Consider the following 15394-nt stretch of genomic DNA (forward strand, 5'->3'; position numbering starts at 1 on the left):
ATGTATGATTCCTTTTAAAGCAGTCACATCACTGAAACTAAATATCATATAAATACTAACATATAGTTTTAATCACCCACTTAAGAGCATTGTTGTTCATACAGCATGAATCATTAATTGAAAATATCCACCACAAGGTCATGTATAAAAAATTAAAATGTTTTATTTATATTTTTATAATCATCTAATTAAATTTGGGACATGGAAACCCAGTGGGCAGGACAATGTGCCACTTTTTTGCCATATTCAAAGGATGCCGAAAACCTTATTCCAACATTATGCTCCATTATTCCCACTTCCTCTCTATCAAACTTATTTTCTCTCCTATCCATCATAAGAGTATTTCTTGCCTATTTTTTTAGCAAAAATAATGGATGAGCAAATATCTCATTATATCTGCAATAGAAGATGTCCTTAGAGAGTTAACCATTGCATTCACAGCTACAGGTTATTGTGGAAACATACAACTTAGTCTTTCATTTCAGAGTAGTTGTTATGTATGCTGAATGTGCATACATGGAACGGCAAGAGAATTATATATTTGCATGCTGGATGCAGTGGTATATTCTGAAATTAACAGATGCAAGAGGACATCTGCTGGTCTATCGTGAATCCAACTACTAAGTAAAGTGACTAAAAGGTTGAATTTAATGAGTTCTAAATGTCAAAATGTGTTAAAAATGATATACCTGTAATATGAGGCATGTTCATAAAGTAAGGGCCGTTTGGTCACAGGAAAAAATATGCTCATATGAAACACATTTTATTGGCACTTTTAGTTAGCTACAAACCTACTTCACTTCTCTACATAATTGCCGTTCACTTCTAAGGATTTTTCCTACCACTGCACCAGCTTCTTTAAACCCCTCTGCATAGAAGTTCGCCGCAGGAGAGTTGAACCAATTGACAATGACGAGTTCCTCTTTGGTTTCAAAACGTTGTGCACCGAGCCACTGTTTCAAGTGCAAGAAGAGGAAGTAGTCGCTAGGTGCAAGGTCAGGACTGTACGGTGGGGGTGGGGTCCCAAAAACTCTCATCCACTGGACATTCTTCGCTCTTTGTGGTGGTCGGTGAGGATTTTCGGTACCCGTCTTGCACACAATTTGTGGTATCCGAGGTTTTCCGCGACAATATTGTAGACAGTAGTGCGTCCAAGTTTAGGAAATTGTTCAGCCAGGCCATTAATCGTCAATCGAAGATCACATCGCAGTTTTTGTTCCACTTGCGAAACAATGTCATCGGTCAGAATACTGGGCCTGCCGCTTCGCTCTTCGTCATGGACATTTATTCGTCCATTTTTAAAATCATGGCACTTCACTCTAAACTGTAGGTCCATAAACTAGGCATAACCCCCGATGAATTTCAGCAGCCGATAATCCTTTTGCATACAAGAATCGTATGACAGAACAACACACTTCAAAGCTGGCGGAATGAACATTTGTCACGGACATTGTTTTTTGCATGCACGGAAAAGAAAACAACTTCTGAAACAAAACAAATGCTGCTATAGCTTTCCAATGAATCAGTAAATGGTGTTGCAGGAGTAAAACTGTGTTCTGACGCGCCAATATTTAAATATAAGCAAACCCTTAAGGCCTTTACCTTATGAATATGCCTCGTATAATTGGAAAAAGGAAAATTTTGTTTTAGGAAAATATAACATTCTGTGAACATGAAATTTTACTGCTTGTTTCACTCGAAATAAAATTTTGGATTGAATTTTTGAATGTAGGGATAAATAATGAGCTCTTATAGTTTGTATTTCTCCATATGATAAGGAAAGGAAAATAAATGACAAGGCTGGGATCATTCAATGTCCGTGAAATACTCCACAACGTGAAGGTTGATGCTTGAGGCTTTGAACCGACATCAGGCTGGGATGCCTGATCCCCCAAACTACTTGACTTACCTGTCCATCTGACTGACATCTTAACAAAATTGTAGCCACTCTTATATTTAGATGAAAATGTAGCTATGATTTATAAATTACTGTTAAAAATAACGGAAATTGTTTGTATTAGAAACTACACTATACTAACGGTAGAGATGGTCACTATGCTGTACTCATGTGAAAATGTGACAATTAGTTTTATTCAATCACTTCACTTTATCAAATGAAGAATATTTTTATCTTTTCCTCAAACCCCCCAAATGTTTAGTCATACTGCTTGGCATCATGAATACCCTCTATGAGCATCTCTGAAAAATAGGATCCTGAAACTATTAATGGAACATCTAAGGGTAGCATTCTCTGAATTTAAATTATAACTTGCTGGGTCCTTTCAGTCAAATTTTAACTCTCTAGAATAATTTTTTTGTCCCTTTCACTTTTTTATGTCGATTTTGATCCCAAAAAAAAAGAGGAGCAGGTAATGGCCATTCATCAAATTCATAGGATTAACTTTGTTTTGGTGTTCTCTTTCATGTGGAACCCTCTTCCAATAAATGAAGACTGCCAAATCTAATGTGCTTAAAATTCGGTTTAATAGCTGAGAAAGTGAGAAGGGATAATCATGAGGCACTTTCAGTTCATATTTCATGTTAGCTCTAAAAAAACATTTGTCAACTGGGCTGGGGCCAATAAATTTATTGACAATAGGTCAAAAAGGCAAAATGATAGAAAATCCATAGAAATCAGCCAATGCGTTACCATCAAAACTGAACGATTGAATTTGTTCTCTTTTACACTGCTGTTCAATTATGTTGAGAATCAAAATGCCATTGTCACTCAATACCAAATTCATTATCGATAATTTTTTGTAGATACACTGAATTTTTTGGTGCTAGATGGTACAGTTAAAGACCTTATAATTTTCCAAAGAAACTGCGGGAGATGCCGCAACAGTAACTTTTAACGGAGTCATCCGCTAATGTGCATTTCAATGCAACAATTTCAGAGCGTAAAAATCATTCGCCTTGACTGGGACTCGAACCCAGATCCCTCAATATCCGGTCGAGTGCTTTAGCCACTTAAGCTACCGAGGCGTCCTCTTAAACTCTGAAATTTTGGGGCTTTTAAAGGAACTAGATGTTATGACGAAATACCGTACATACAATGTCACATGTATTCGTAGTCGTGCGTTTGTTTATGTACCCTAGTCATGCAGCAATTGATCTGGAATCACTCGTGTTCTTTGTAACCATTTGAGTTTACCTCTGAGTTTGTACGGACCCAGCAGAAATAGATGATATAGACTCAAGTGGTGAACTGAGTTCACCCTGATCATGGGAGGTGACTCCTGTTCCCTGGGTCGTTTATATGATCTTTTGCCTTTGATGAATGTTAATGTGTTAAATCTGGATACTGTAACTCCATTTGGCCAGTATTCCTTTTTCTTCGACTCATTTATAATTGACAAGTTAGTGCTGACTTTAAAAGAAGGTGAATTAGCCGAAACAAATAATTGTTTTCATGTAAGCTCCTACCCCCAAAACTTTTTCAACAAGAAGTTTTGATACCCTCCAAGTTAGTGTGAGCCGAATCACAGTTCACAAATAACTGCAAGTACACCAGAAAAGTCAATAGTAAGCATGTTGTTCCCAATAACCCAGGGCATTTGATGCCAGTTTTTGCTTGCTACCTTATTGTTGGTATGTTGCTTGTTAACTTTTTATTTATAAATAACTTTCATGAAGGAGCCCTCTTTGCTTGAGTCTTCGCCTGTATTTTTTTCAAGTTCTGCAGCTCAGAAACAAGCCTCAAACTGATATAACATAATTATTTTAAATACCAAGTGAATATGTTTGTGTGGGAGATCTAGTGGGGAGGGGAGACTCAAGGGGGAGCAAAATGGTTCACTATTCAAGCACTTTGGAGTGCCAGTGAATCAAACCGTTGTTCCATTTCCACATCCTCACCTTGGGGTATTTCGTCTACGTGTGAACCAGTTCAAACTTAGGGTTTGACAACTTGGTGAATGGCTGATACAAGAATATAGATGTGTGTGTTCAAGAGCCACATAACAACCCTTAAACATATTCAACAGTATGAATGGAAACATGGCTCTTAATATACTTAAAGAAGAATCAAGATGCATTGCAAGTAATGTGGAAGGAAACTATGAAGAAGAAAGGAAATGAACTGCATGTGATTACTGTTGGTTTGTTTTGCCAATGCAATGGAATCCCAACATTGGAATCCCACAGCACACCCCACTTTTTAACCCAAAGTTTGTTTAATTCAATAAAAAGTTAAATTGAAAATTAAAATGGATATCAATTAACCAGTAGAACTTGATACTACTGGTTTCACTGCGGTACCATAAAAAAGGAGGAAGTACATGGATTACAAAGTAATGTAGATTTTGGAGGTCCTTACTTAGAAAGAGTGGTAATTTACTTCTGCATTTTGATTTCCATAACCTCATGATTTCATAAATATGCTCATTCTGACTTTAATTCATCTTCCAAGCCATAATATCTAAAATACATACCCAGAGAATTACACAGCACTGATTTCAAAGGCAAATTAAATAGGAATGTTTCATGAAAATGTTTATTCTCTCCCTCAGTCAACTTTATTATTTTTTGTACAGTCATCCAAACTTATAGCTCAATAGCACCTCAAGCTATGGTAGGTTTTCCAAGGTTAAAAGAAAACTTTATACAAAGTGATAATTTTTATAAGTGCAAAATGAGAATCAGCTACAAATCAGGTAAATCTGGCAATTAACCATATTATAAAGACAAGTGGCTACAAAAGGCATTGGTAAGATATTATTAGATGATGTTAAAACTTTCTCAAATTGAAAATTTTTCTATTAGGTTATTACAGCAAGATGTTCTGAGCCATTTCATATATATATATATATATATATATATATATATATATATATATATATATATATATATATATATATATATATACATTTTTTTATTTATTGTTACTTTCTCAGGACCAATAAATAATCCTCTCATTTGCACTTACATGTTATATATTAAAATTACCATTATTTTAAACAGACACTACATAAAAAGCCCAATGGTGAGTTCTTTTTGACTGATTTTTTACAGGCCATCTATACAACAGGATAGTTCCTCAATTTTTGTCATTGCTACCTTAACTGTACAACATTTACATTTGCTCATAGTATTTCCAAAGAAACCTATTTTCCAGATGAGACTCACAAAACTTCCATCTTTTTAGCAGAAAGAAATGAAATAAAGAACATCAAGAACCTCATGCATTCAAAGAATGTTTGGAAGCCACAGAAATCTAAAGTTAGAAGATCCTAACAATCAAACATCAAATGGATCCCTATGAATACTATTAATTTTTAATATCATGCATTAAATGTAACTGGTTTTTTGAACAGGAACAGTACATATGCCTACATTTATGTAACTTTTAAATAGTGCATATGTGAGGGTAAGACTTTTAAATTCGCTACCACTTACATTTCTCTTGTGGAGTAATCACTATTATTTTCCGCATGAAATGATGAGAGGTACAATGGAATAATTGAGGCTCAATGTTTTGAAAAAATGATTATCCAAAACTACAAAAAACATGTGTTGTACATGTAATAAAGTGGAAACTTACTTCCTGTTAAAATTTACTCAGAAGAAGGATAATGTTGTTGAGCTCAGCTATGAAGGCAACATTGCATAAATTCAGAAAATATACTCATTGAAAATTTTGATGCTGTTATAAAGTTTTGAATTAAAAAAAATATTTCAACTTTACAGATAATACTACTCATGTGTTTAAAAAATTTGCAAATATAAATTTTCCATATAAAATATGGTGCAGAAATAAAAAGGTAAAACTTTATTTCAATTAAATCACATGCTAGTTACCTTGATCAAAACAGTGAAATACTATTATGGTACTTGAATCACATTTGAGTCTAAAGATATAACCAGCTTATCACACAATGAATATCATTCAGAATTTTCCATTCAGCCAATCTATTTGGAATGTATAGCCCTAAGGTATAAGATATTAATAATCAGACAGTCAACAATAATCCCATATTTTCTATGAATTTAAATCCATCTCAAAAAATGAGCAATTGGCAATTTAATGAGGTTTCGTAGTAAAGTGGCCCAAACTGGACAGTTATTGATAAATTAAATGACAGTTGCAGCTATTATTCCTACAGATACATATTTATACGTCGTAATAAAAAGGAAAATCAGGGAAGTTTGTTAAGTGTTGGACCAATGGTAAATATTCACACTTTTTGAGTTAATAATAGCAACATGAGAATGTTGGCAGCATCTTCTTGGTACTAATCACACATATTTTGAGTCCCACATATTGTAACAACAAGAATAACATTTGGCTTAGGGGAGGAATGATGATTTTAAAATATGGTATAGCATACATGCATGTTTTGCCACAAGTCATACTTACATTGCAAATAAAATTGAACATTTAAAAATAATATGTAGCCATTGGCTACAAAACATAACTTAAAGCTTACTCTTTTGCACATAGTAATCAAGACTCTCACTATCACAAGATGAATTAAGTGATATAAATAAGGGGAAAAGATTTGAAATTATTTACAAAGCATTATTAAATTGATTAACATGTAAAATAAGGTGAATTTTACACTCCCTTATATTTAAATAATAATTCTATGACTAATTTCCTCTCAAAACATTAACTCTCACAAAAGTAAATTTTATCTGCTAGATGTCCTCTTACCAATAAAGTAAAATAACATATTATTTAACACTTTTGCTACACAGGGCAATATAGCTGATTCTTCAGTAGTAGAGCACACATTTAATTTTTGCTACTGTCAAATTATCAAAATGATTGGTGATAATGACAACATTGCTAATACCTGAAGGGACACAAGTTTTTTTTTTTACTCGCTCAGCATTTAGACTTTTTTTTAAGATGGCCACGGATAAACTTTATCATCATGTCAAATTGAAAATTTAAATACACATCTCTTCAATTTTCCCCAGTTAAAAAAAATATCACCGTCTTTTCGGATCAACAACATTTCCAACTCCTTAAACTTTACTTGAATGGGTCTTAATAAGGAAGAGAAGCAGTAGGATGCATTTTTTTAAACTTTGATTATTTATCCTTCCCTTTTATTCATCCAAACAGCCATGAAACTCATTCTCAATGCGAATAGGTACTGCAACCGGAAAAATTTTGGCTTTAATTTCTTTTTTCTCTGCTGCTTCACAGATTCACTGACATTGAAGCTCTGCAACTCACTAAGGGGATTGTAAGCAGCATGATTTGTAGCAGTAAATGGAAAAGCAAGTTGGGAGGCACGTGGATAGAGAGGGCAGAACTGGTGCTCTCTCCTGTGACGGAGTCTGCGGTGATTTTCCCGGTACGGTGGTGCAACTCCTTTGCATAGTCTCCCACTCCTGCTGCGTTCCGAGCCGCAACTCGCACGAGGTAATTGGTATCATGACTTAGGCCGCTTATTATATATGCTCCACCTGTTAGAAGAAAAACAGAAATCAGTGAATGTGGTATTTAAAATGATTATTCATGAATGTTGCTCAGAATGGGCATACATTTTTAAATCCACCATGACATAACAGTTGGAGAAAATTCCTTCAAGAATATTAATCCTACAGCTTCCATGACATCTTTCTGATGAAGGATCCCTCCAAAACAGCCATTTCATTCCATTTTCAAAAAACCACACAAGTATTCACTTCAAAATAAACTGAGAGAGAGAAAAAATGGAAGCATGAATCATAAGGCACTTTAATCAGTAATTTAACTGAGGGTTTTTCTACAAAATAAGTGTTATTACTGAGGATGAAAGTCAGCTTTTATAGCACACGAGATAAATTGAGATATTTTATGGCCATTGGCTATATCTTTTAAACTCAATCTGTGGTAACGTATAATTGAAGGTTTGTTCCATGCTCTCTCATTGATAAAGAGACCCTTGCTTAAAACCCAATGTGAGTCTTTCTCCATTGAATGTCAATAAGGGAAACAGTAAACACCCGATTGGCTATTTAAATATGTATACAAAGCACAGATAAATGAAACACATATGTAACTTCAAAATATGCAGAAAATATGGTCATTATATAAATGGTTACATACAGGGACCATCCTTTTTCAGTCTGGGTAATTAATTTGAGTTTTTTATGCAATAGAAAAAACAATTTATTATGTTTTTCAGCCATTTTTATTTGGGTGAAATTGTAGATTTACTTGAATATAGAACTATCATCAAATGAATAGCACTACATTTATGTAGCCAAAAAGCTAAACTAATCATGTAAACAGGAAAAAAATGAAAGGAGAATGAGAAACACTGACAAAGGATGGATGATAAGGATACATATTTGTCATATGATATTGGTTAATACAGTTCAGATATTTAATGACGCATGACACTACAAAGTAAAGCTATGCATTTGCTTTTTGTACAGGCGAATGTGCAATGCTCAGGGATGATGCATGCAAGGAAAACAAAAATGGTAAAAAAGAGACAATATAAAAGTGTTAAAATTAAAATATCAAATACTATTGATTTCATCATATTAAAAACTTTTGAAATAACCCAGGTATTTAAACTTTTATTTATTTTTAAAGTAAATCAATGTTTTAAAGCATTTAATTATCTTTACCATTGTAATTATATTGAAATGCTGAGGTGTGGGGAAGAGAGAATAGCATGGATAATCTGCAAAACAAATGATATGCAAAATGGATGATCGAGAGTTAGCTGTGCGGATAAACTACCTTTGACAAAATCCTGTGAGTGGGCTTGTGCCCAGCCCTGATCCCCTTGTCGCTTCCATTGAACCCTGTAGCCAATGATCGGCAGCTCATGGTGCTCATGGCCATGCTCGCCAGTGTGATGGTGATGTCCCGAGGGTTGAGGGGGGTGGATTTCTAGATGGATGGAATCGGCACTTGCACCCCTGATGACGGAAGTTGGCGCACCTGGCTTTGTTCCCTTTTGAAGGACAACTACCCTTTCCAATGTCCCCAGGGAATTACTAGCCTTGCAGACATAGTCACCAAATGCACTTTCATCATGCACTGCCAACTGAAAAACCATTGAAGGGAAACTTATTAGTCGCAAGTACCTAGTTACTTATTTTTAATTTATGACAAAAAACAAGAAGGGCATGGGCAACATGGACCAACAATTTCATCAGTCAGTCGATTTGTAGTTGAAGGTTGGAATACCTTTGATATAAGATACCTACTGTGATTACTCTGGATAAGGTTGATGTTTATTAAAAATACTTATAGCTTCTATTATATTTTCCAGAAAGTTTTTTTAACAAAATGTTCCCATATTGCATCCTAAAATTATAGGTGACAACTAACAGTGCTGGCTTTCTCCAGTACAGCTGTTACGTTTTTTAGTACTTCTGTGCCACTCTGTTTCCTTCATGCTCATCATCCATATGATAATTATGAAATCTAATTGATGCAATACTCATGAATTTACAGACTCATAATTTAAATAGTTTACTTTATGGTAATTCAGTTCTACCGGATGTAACTAAATTAATTTCCTACACCATATTAGGTCACCCAGATTTTTGTGTTTTCATTATTTTTATGCCAATTAGATTAAATTAATAGTAATGATTCATTTAAACAGCATTGTATAAATTATAAAGGTTATTAATTCAAGAAATGATTGAAGTTAATGGAAATAATCAAGTATGAAAAGTAAAATATTATTCAGTAAAAATTATAGTACCATCAAACATTCTTAAAATTTAATTTTGTTGGTACATTGAATGTAAACGCAAAAATTCGATATGTACCAGAAAAGAATATCAAGGGGTGCTGATGGTTTAGAAATTGCAGCTGACCTGAGTAATCTAAAGAAAATGAATGTATGGTATGGACTTTCATCACAAATTGAAATCCTTTCAGATGCAGTGACGGTTTTAAAAACTGCTTTCACATAAAATTTTACTTGTTTTTCTGGAGGTTAAATTTTGTGGATGGACAGTGGTTTATTCGGAGTACCTAATAATAACTAAAAAGCATGTTTAAAATATTCTAATCATGATAACATAAAATTCTTTCTTTGAAAGAGAGGTTGGCTTAATTTTGCTGCCCATATTTACCTCTGATTTATTTTAATTAATTTGCAGGCAAACTTTTTTATAGTTGGTTTTATTCCACTTTTAATTTATTTGAATTACAGAGCAAATCAAACTCTTAGCAATTGGGTTACATCAACTACAAATTAACCAAAAATACAATTCTTTCCCTAGTAAGAATTCTTTCTATGAGGTTTTCTGAATGATGCTGACACACTGATATTGATATACTAATTAGTTAATTATAAAAATATTGAATAATAAAATATCCCATGCAAACCACCAATTCTTAGATTTTCTTTCTCCAAAATGCTCTTTATTACAAAATGTATTTTGAACTGTAGCTCTTTGCCTCAAAGGCCAGTTTCATTAAGTGAGAGGTTTGGAATGACTCTAGGTATTCTATAATAGTGATGATATTGGCTCATGAAAAGAATAAACAGCAGGCCAATTCTGAGAGGAACATCTGGACAACACAGGGAAACCCTTGTGGTATTCAGTGTACACAAAACCAAAGTTCGTGGCGCGAGAGCAGGAAGCCAGTTTGGGAATCCTAAAAGTCTGCATGCAAAACCCTTCCTGGAAACAAGTCTACTGCAGCCAACTTAAAAGTGCTGCATGGCCTCATATGGATTCCGAATAACTGACCATCAAGCCAACCCATCAGGGATGAGATCCACTCTACCAAATATGGTCAACCACTTGTCTCAACAACTTACAAACCACATATTACAGCAATATACAACAAGGTTTCTCATTCTGCATTCCCCCAGGATCACTTCTTGTCCAGCCAACAACCCCCTTCTACTCCCTCTGCACTCCTCTCAACCTCCCACATCATTTAGTGCAACTCGGCACAATGGCCCTTCTGATTAGTAGGTACATATTAATCTTAAAGCTTCCACTACATCTATCTGATGAAGGTTCCATACTGCTTCTGAGATTACCATTGTATAGGTTAGCTTGTTGGACAACAGTTTCGCCCCCAGTCCAGGAGGTATTTTCAGGTTAAATTGATCTTTGTTGCAAATTGGCTTTTATATATAGGAGATGCTAGCTGGCCTGGCATCCTCTGATTGGCTGTTTGTTAAAGTCAAGGTGAAATGGCTATTTTCTACATTAAATTCAGGGTGTATCCATGCCTATGGTTGAAACTATTTGGATTTTTTGTTATTTCTACTGATTCTCTAATTAGTCTTGGTAAATAGTATTTTTCTTTTGTCAGCACTTTTATTTGGTCCAACTCAATTGTGTGTCCGTGTTCCATCCATGCATGTTCGGTGATTGTTGAGAGTTGGAACTGTTTCTTAACTCTTCATTAGGGAACTAGGTTCTCCACAACCAGGAAAAATTAGCGACACCATCTCTAAACCTAAGGAACGGATCCCTGATTTCATATATGAAGGAGTATAGGAGATCAAGAGCACATGTGAAGACTGCCATAACGACCAAATATTGTGCACACAGTCGTGAATTGTAGGCACTGTTCCAAATTTTATGTTCACAATTGAGAGGTAACTTACAGGTGGACACCTACCTGCAAAACACTGCGATGTTTCAAAGTAATGACCTCAGATCCATCATCTGGCATGATGGTCTCATTATCTCTCAGCCAATGGAAAGTTGCCTCTGGCTCTGCAATGGCCTCACAAGTTAAGTTTACCACTCCCCCAACGTATCCCCATGCTTGTGAGGTGCTCCCTTCTCCATCCACATTATTTCCATGGTCATCTTCTTCATAGTCACCTCCCCGGTATGCTGCTTTCCAAGTTGGCTTGTCTGTAAATTAATAAAGGAAACATTTTGGAACACTTGACAAAAATTAAAATATTAAAAGCACATTTCTGTTGGGAAAGAAAACTACATTTTTTATCTTTGAAAACATTGTTGAGTTTTAATTTTAGTGAAAATTACATTTAGTTAACTTCTGGCCCCATAGTATTGACATAGGTATGCATGGAAAATATCAGGAAGGAAGGTTTACAGAATCAAGCCCTTCATTGAAAGGTCAAAATGTGAAGATAGGGTCCACTGATACATAATGTGTATTCACCCCAATCTAAAGAAGATGTGTGAGCAATTGGCTGTTAATGTGAAGTTGGGTTAGTTCCTATAGCCAATAATAAGATACTTAGAAGGCTTCAATACTGTTATTTTGGCCAGCCAGTGACCATCAACAAGGAGAGTAGGGACTTGACAGCTAGAAGAAGTCCGTACTTTAGTACTGTTTGATATAAAGTGCCACTACCTAAGTGCCATGTATTCTAAGTTTCTTACTATTGGCTCTAGGAATCATACTGATCTGACTTATGTACTGTCTCTGTACATGTACAGTTACATTGCAACTATCATATCACTCCTGTGCCATCTACATCACTAATTATCTAAGCACACATAACTTAGATAAAATGAATGCTGAAACATACAAATATATTAATATGAATATCCCTTTCCTATGCATTATCTATATTATTTGAAGCACATTATAGTCGTATATTTGTTGTTGCCACTCTCCAGCTTTCTGTGATGAGTGTGTATGTTAAGTTAGCTTAAGTTGCCTGTAGACTCTGAGCTAATCAGAAGAGATATTATGGATGTATTGAAAAGATTTTTCTGTGTGTGTGTGTGTGTATATATATATATATATATATATATATATATATATATATATATATATATATATATATATATATATATATATATATATATATATATATATATAAGAACATAAGTATTGAAAGGGTAAGAAGTAGGAGAGAGAATGAGAATGCAAGCATTTGTTTGCCTATTTCCAGTTATGTAAAAGGGTAATTAAAATTAAAAATTAATTTTTAAAACTCACGTTGTATCTTCAGAGTGATTGTCTGCTCCTTCATACTGCCAGCAATTGAAGAAGTTTGATACGCTTTGCAATGATATTCACCCCGGTCTTCTAGAGTAGCATTCTGAATAAACAGCCCATCAACCACTGTTTGAAACTTTGGAGCTGAAATGAAGAAATGAAAATGCTGAAAAAATATGTTCACTGAGTACTTTAATGGAAAAAATGTGAATTTTCAGTACATATAAAAAACAAAGAAATTGATGCAATTCATTAGAAGATGGTACGAGTAAATGAAGAATTGAGAATCTATATTCAAAGAACTAAGGGAAATTATGCAATATCAACTTTGCTAGAGTCATCCACTGATGTGCACACCATGGATGTGTGAGTTTCACATTGTAAAAGTCATTCACACTGAGATTCTAATCCAAATCCTGTAATATTTGACCACTTGCTTGAGCCAGTTAAGTTACTTTGTTTACATCCTGGGATGGGAAGAAATATTTCACGAGGCATGAGGGATCAGCATTTTATTTCGGTCAATGTGAATAATTTTTCCTCTGTGAAATTCTTGCATTTGGGATGTTGTTGGTCTTCAAGTAATTGATCATTCATAACGTCCTTAATTTGATATGATTTGATTGAGGAAGCTTCATGAATAAGTTTCATATTGTGTGGATAATGATTATAACTACCCAAGGCCATTAATGGAGAAAATACAATTAAGAGTGAGAACCAATGCATACACAAGAATATAAGTTCACATTGCAGTTTATATTGAATTAATGAAATGGGAAACTTTGCCTGGGCACATCAAAAACAGAATCTGTGCATAGTTAAATAGCAGGTATACTGTACTCTGCATGCTATCATTTACTGTAATCTAGATGAGAGGAAGCCTCCATCTTATCCCTCCCATATTCGTTCCACTCCACGAAACAACAAACGACCCCTCCCCAACCGCACACCCTCTCTCAGTTTTAGATTACTATTGACACTGTCCACAGTTTGGCTCCAGTTGATTCACCAGATCTATCTGAACTGATGGCCAGAAATAGAGCAAAACCCATTACTAGATTTAAAATAATAAATTAATCATTTTAAAACTCTTAATGGATTGCATTCACTTACATAGCATAACCAAAATTTTATATATTCTTTTGAATATTTATTTTTGCCTGAGTCTTTTGGGTCTATAAACTTAGAAATTTACTTATGCTAGTTTCTGAACCTTTGAATTATAGTTGGATTTTAGTCAATGCTCTCAGAATCACACTTGGGCCACCATGGTTTGCATAGCAAGTACCGGGAAAAGTTTTGGAAAAATAGATTTATATCAGATATTGCCACAATGCCTCAAAATTTTTCAAAGTACATCCCTTGAACGTTGATACACTTTTGCTGGCAGCTTTACCACAACTTGAAGGCTCTCTGATAGGAGGATTCGAGAAGGTCCTTAAGGGCACATGAGCAAGCTTCTTTTATGGCCCTTAGCATCCCATGATGGTGTCCTTTGAGGGAGGATTTCAGTTTTGGGAACAGGAAATAATAGTCTGCAGGTACCAAGTAGGAACTGTAAGGGGGGTTGGGCAATCATTGTGATTCTGTTGCGGAAGGCCTTCGCAAGAAGACACTTCACTCTGCTCTCTTCATCATCCCCAAAGACCTTCTGGATGAGTTTAGTGCAGATCTTTTGAATTGCCAAAAATACTGTGATAAAGGTGTACACTCTCATCTTATCAATACTAATATGATCTTCTATCATGCGAACACTTAACTGGCGGTCTTAATTCAGCACTTTACACACCCATCAGGAAAAAATTGTTCTTGAAACTTATAATACAAACCTTGTACCTAAATATAAATGTATGATAATCCTTGTTTAAAAGGAAGTATGACACTTATGTATTTCGTTTCAGTACTTTATTCAGCCCAGATCTTTTGGTATGGTTTGAATTGATTTTAGTACAACACTGTTGGCTTCCAACATTTTTATATTATTTTTCAGTTCATGGCAATAGACTATCTAAAATGCATGTGGATGGCATAATCGCAGTGTGAACTATGGTGAGATAAAGGCTATATGTGATACAACATCTACGATGTGAAAAAAATGAATTAAAGGAATTTATAGGAAATTGGTCATAATTAGCAGAAAAAATGAAGCATAGATTTTTAACCTTTTACAGCTTTCCCTTTCACTGTCCATACAATTTTAGGCTCTGGGTCTCCATCAACTTCACACCTCACCAAAACACTTGAATATTCCTTCGCAACTTGTACAGTAGGTGTATCCACAAATGTAATAGGCTCTGAAATGAAATGTGAAGAACTTAATTCAATATGGCAAGAGACATATTCACCAAACTTTGGACTTTCAAAAGCAAAAACCTTAATCTACTTGAAGAGCCAATGGATCAGTTACTGCCAATAAAATGATGCATCATTGATTTTTCATGAACAGTTTTTGCATGCATAGGCACATTGCATTAATTCAAATAACTAAAATGCATCATATTCTCCAAATTTGCCCTTTAGAAATATTCTTTG

At 34.7% G+C, this 15394-nt stretch overlaps 1 protein-coding gene across 1 annotated transcript in view; it reads right to left on the bottom strand.

Moving 5' to 3' along the window:
• Window positions 1-4481: 4481 nt before the first annotated feature.
• The window catches only part of LOC139687250 (neural cell adhesion molecule 1-like), a 614029-nt gene continuing 603116 nt past the window's right edge, over window positions 4482-15394 (bottom strand). Inside the window, exons 4-8 of the mRNA XM_071584386.1 lie at window positions 15025-15156; window positions 12863-13006; window positions 11558-11799; window positions 8690-8999; window positions 4482-7419 (exon numbers count right to left, since the gene is read on the bottom strand). Of these exons, the coding sequence (XP_071440487.1) occupies window positions 7151-7419; window positions 8690-8999; window positions 11558-11799; window positions 12863-13006; window positions 15025-15156 (1097 nt within the window). The 3' untranslated portion in view covers window positions 4482-7150. The remainder of the gene's footprint in view (window positions 7420-8689; window positions 9000-11557; window positions 11800-12862; window positions 13007-15024; window positions 15157-15394) is intronic.

The sequence above is a fragment of the Hetaerina americana genome, unplaced genomic scaffold (genome assembly GCF_022747635.1).
Source record: "Hetaerina americana unplaced genomic scaffold, ioHetAmer1.1.p SCAF_18, whole genome shotgun sequence".
NCBI classification, from domain to species: domain Eukaryota; kingdom Metazoa; phylum Arthropoda; class Insecta; order Odonata; family Calopterygidae; genus Hetaerina; species Hetaerina americana.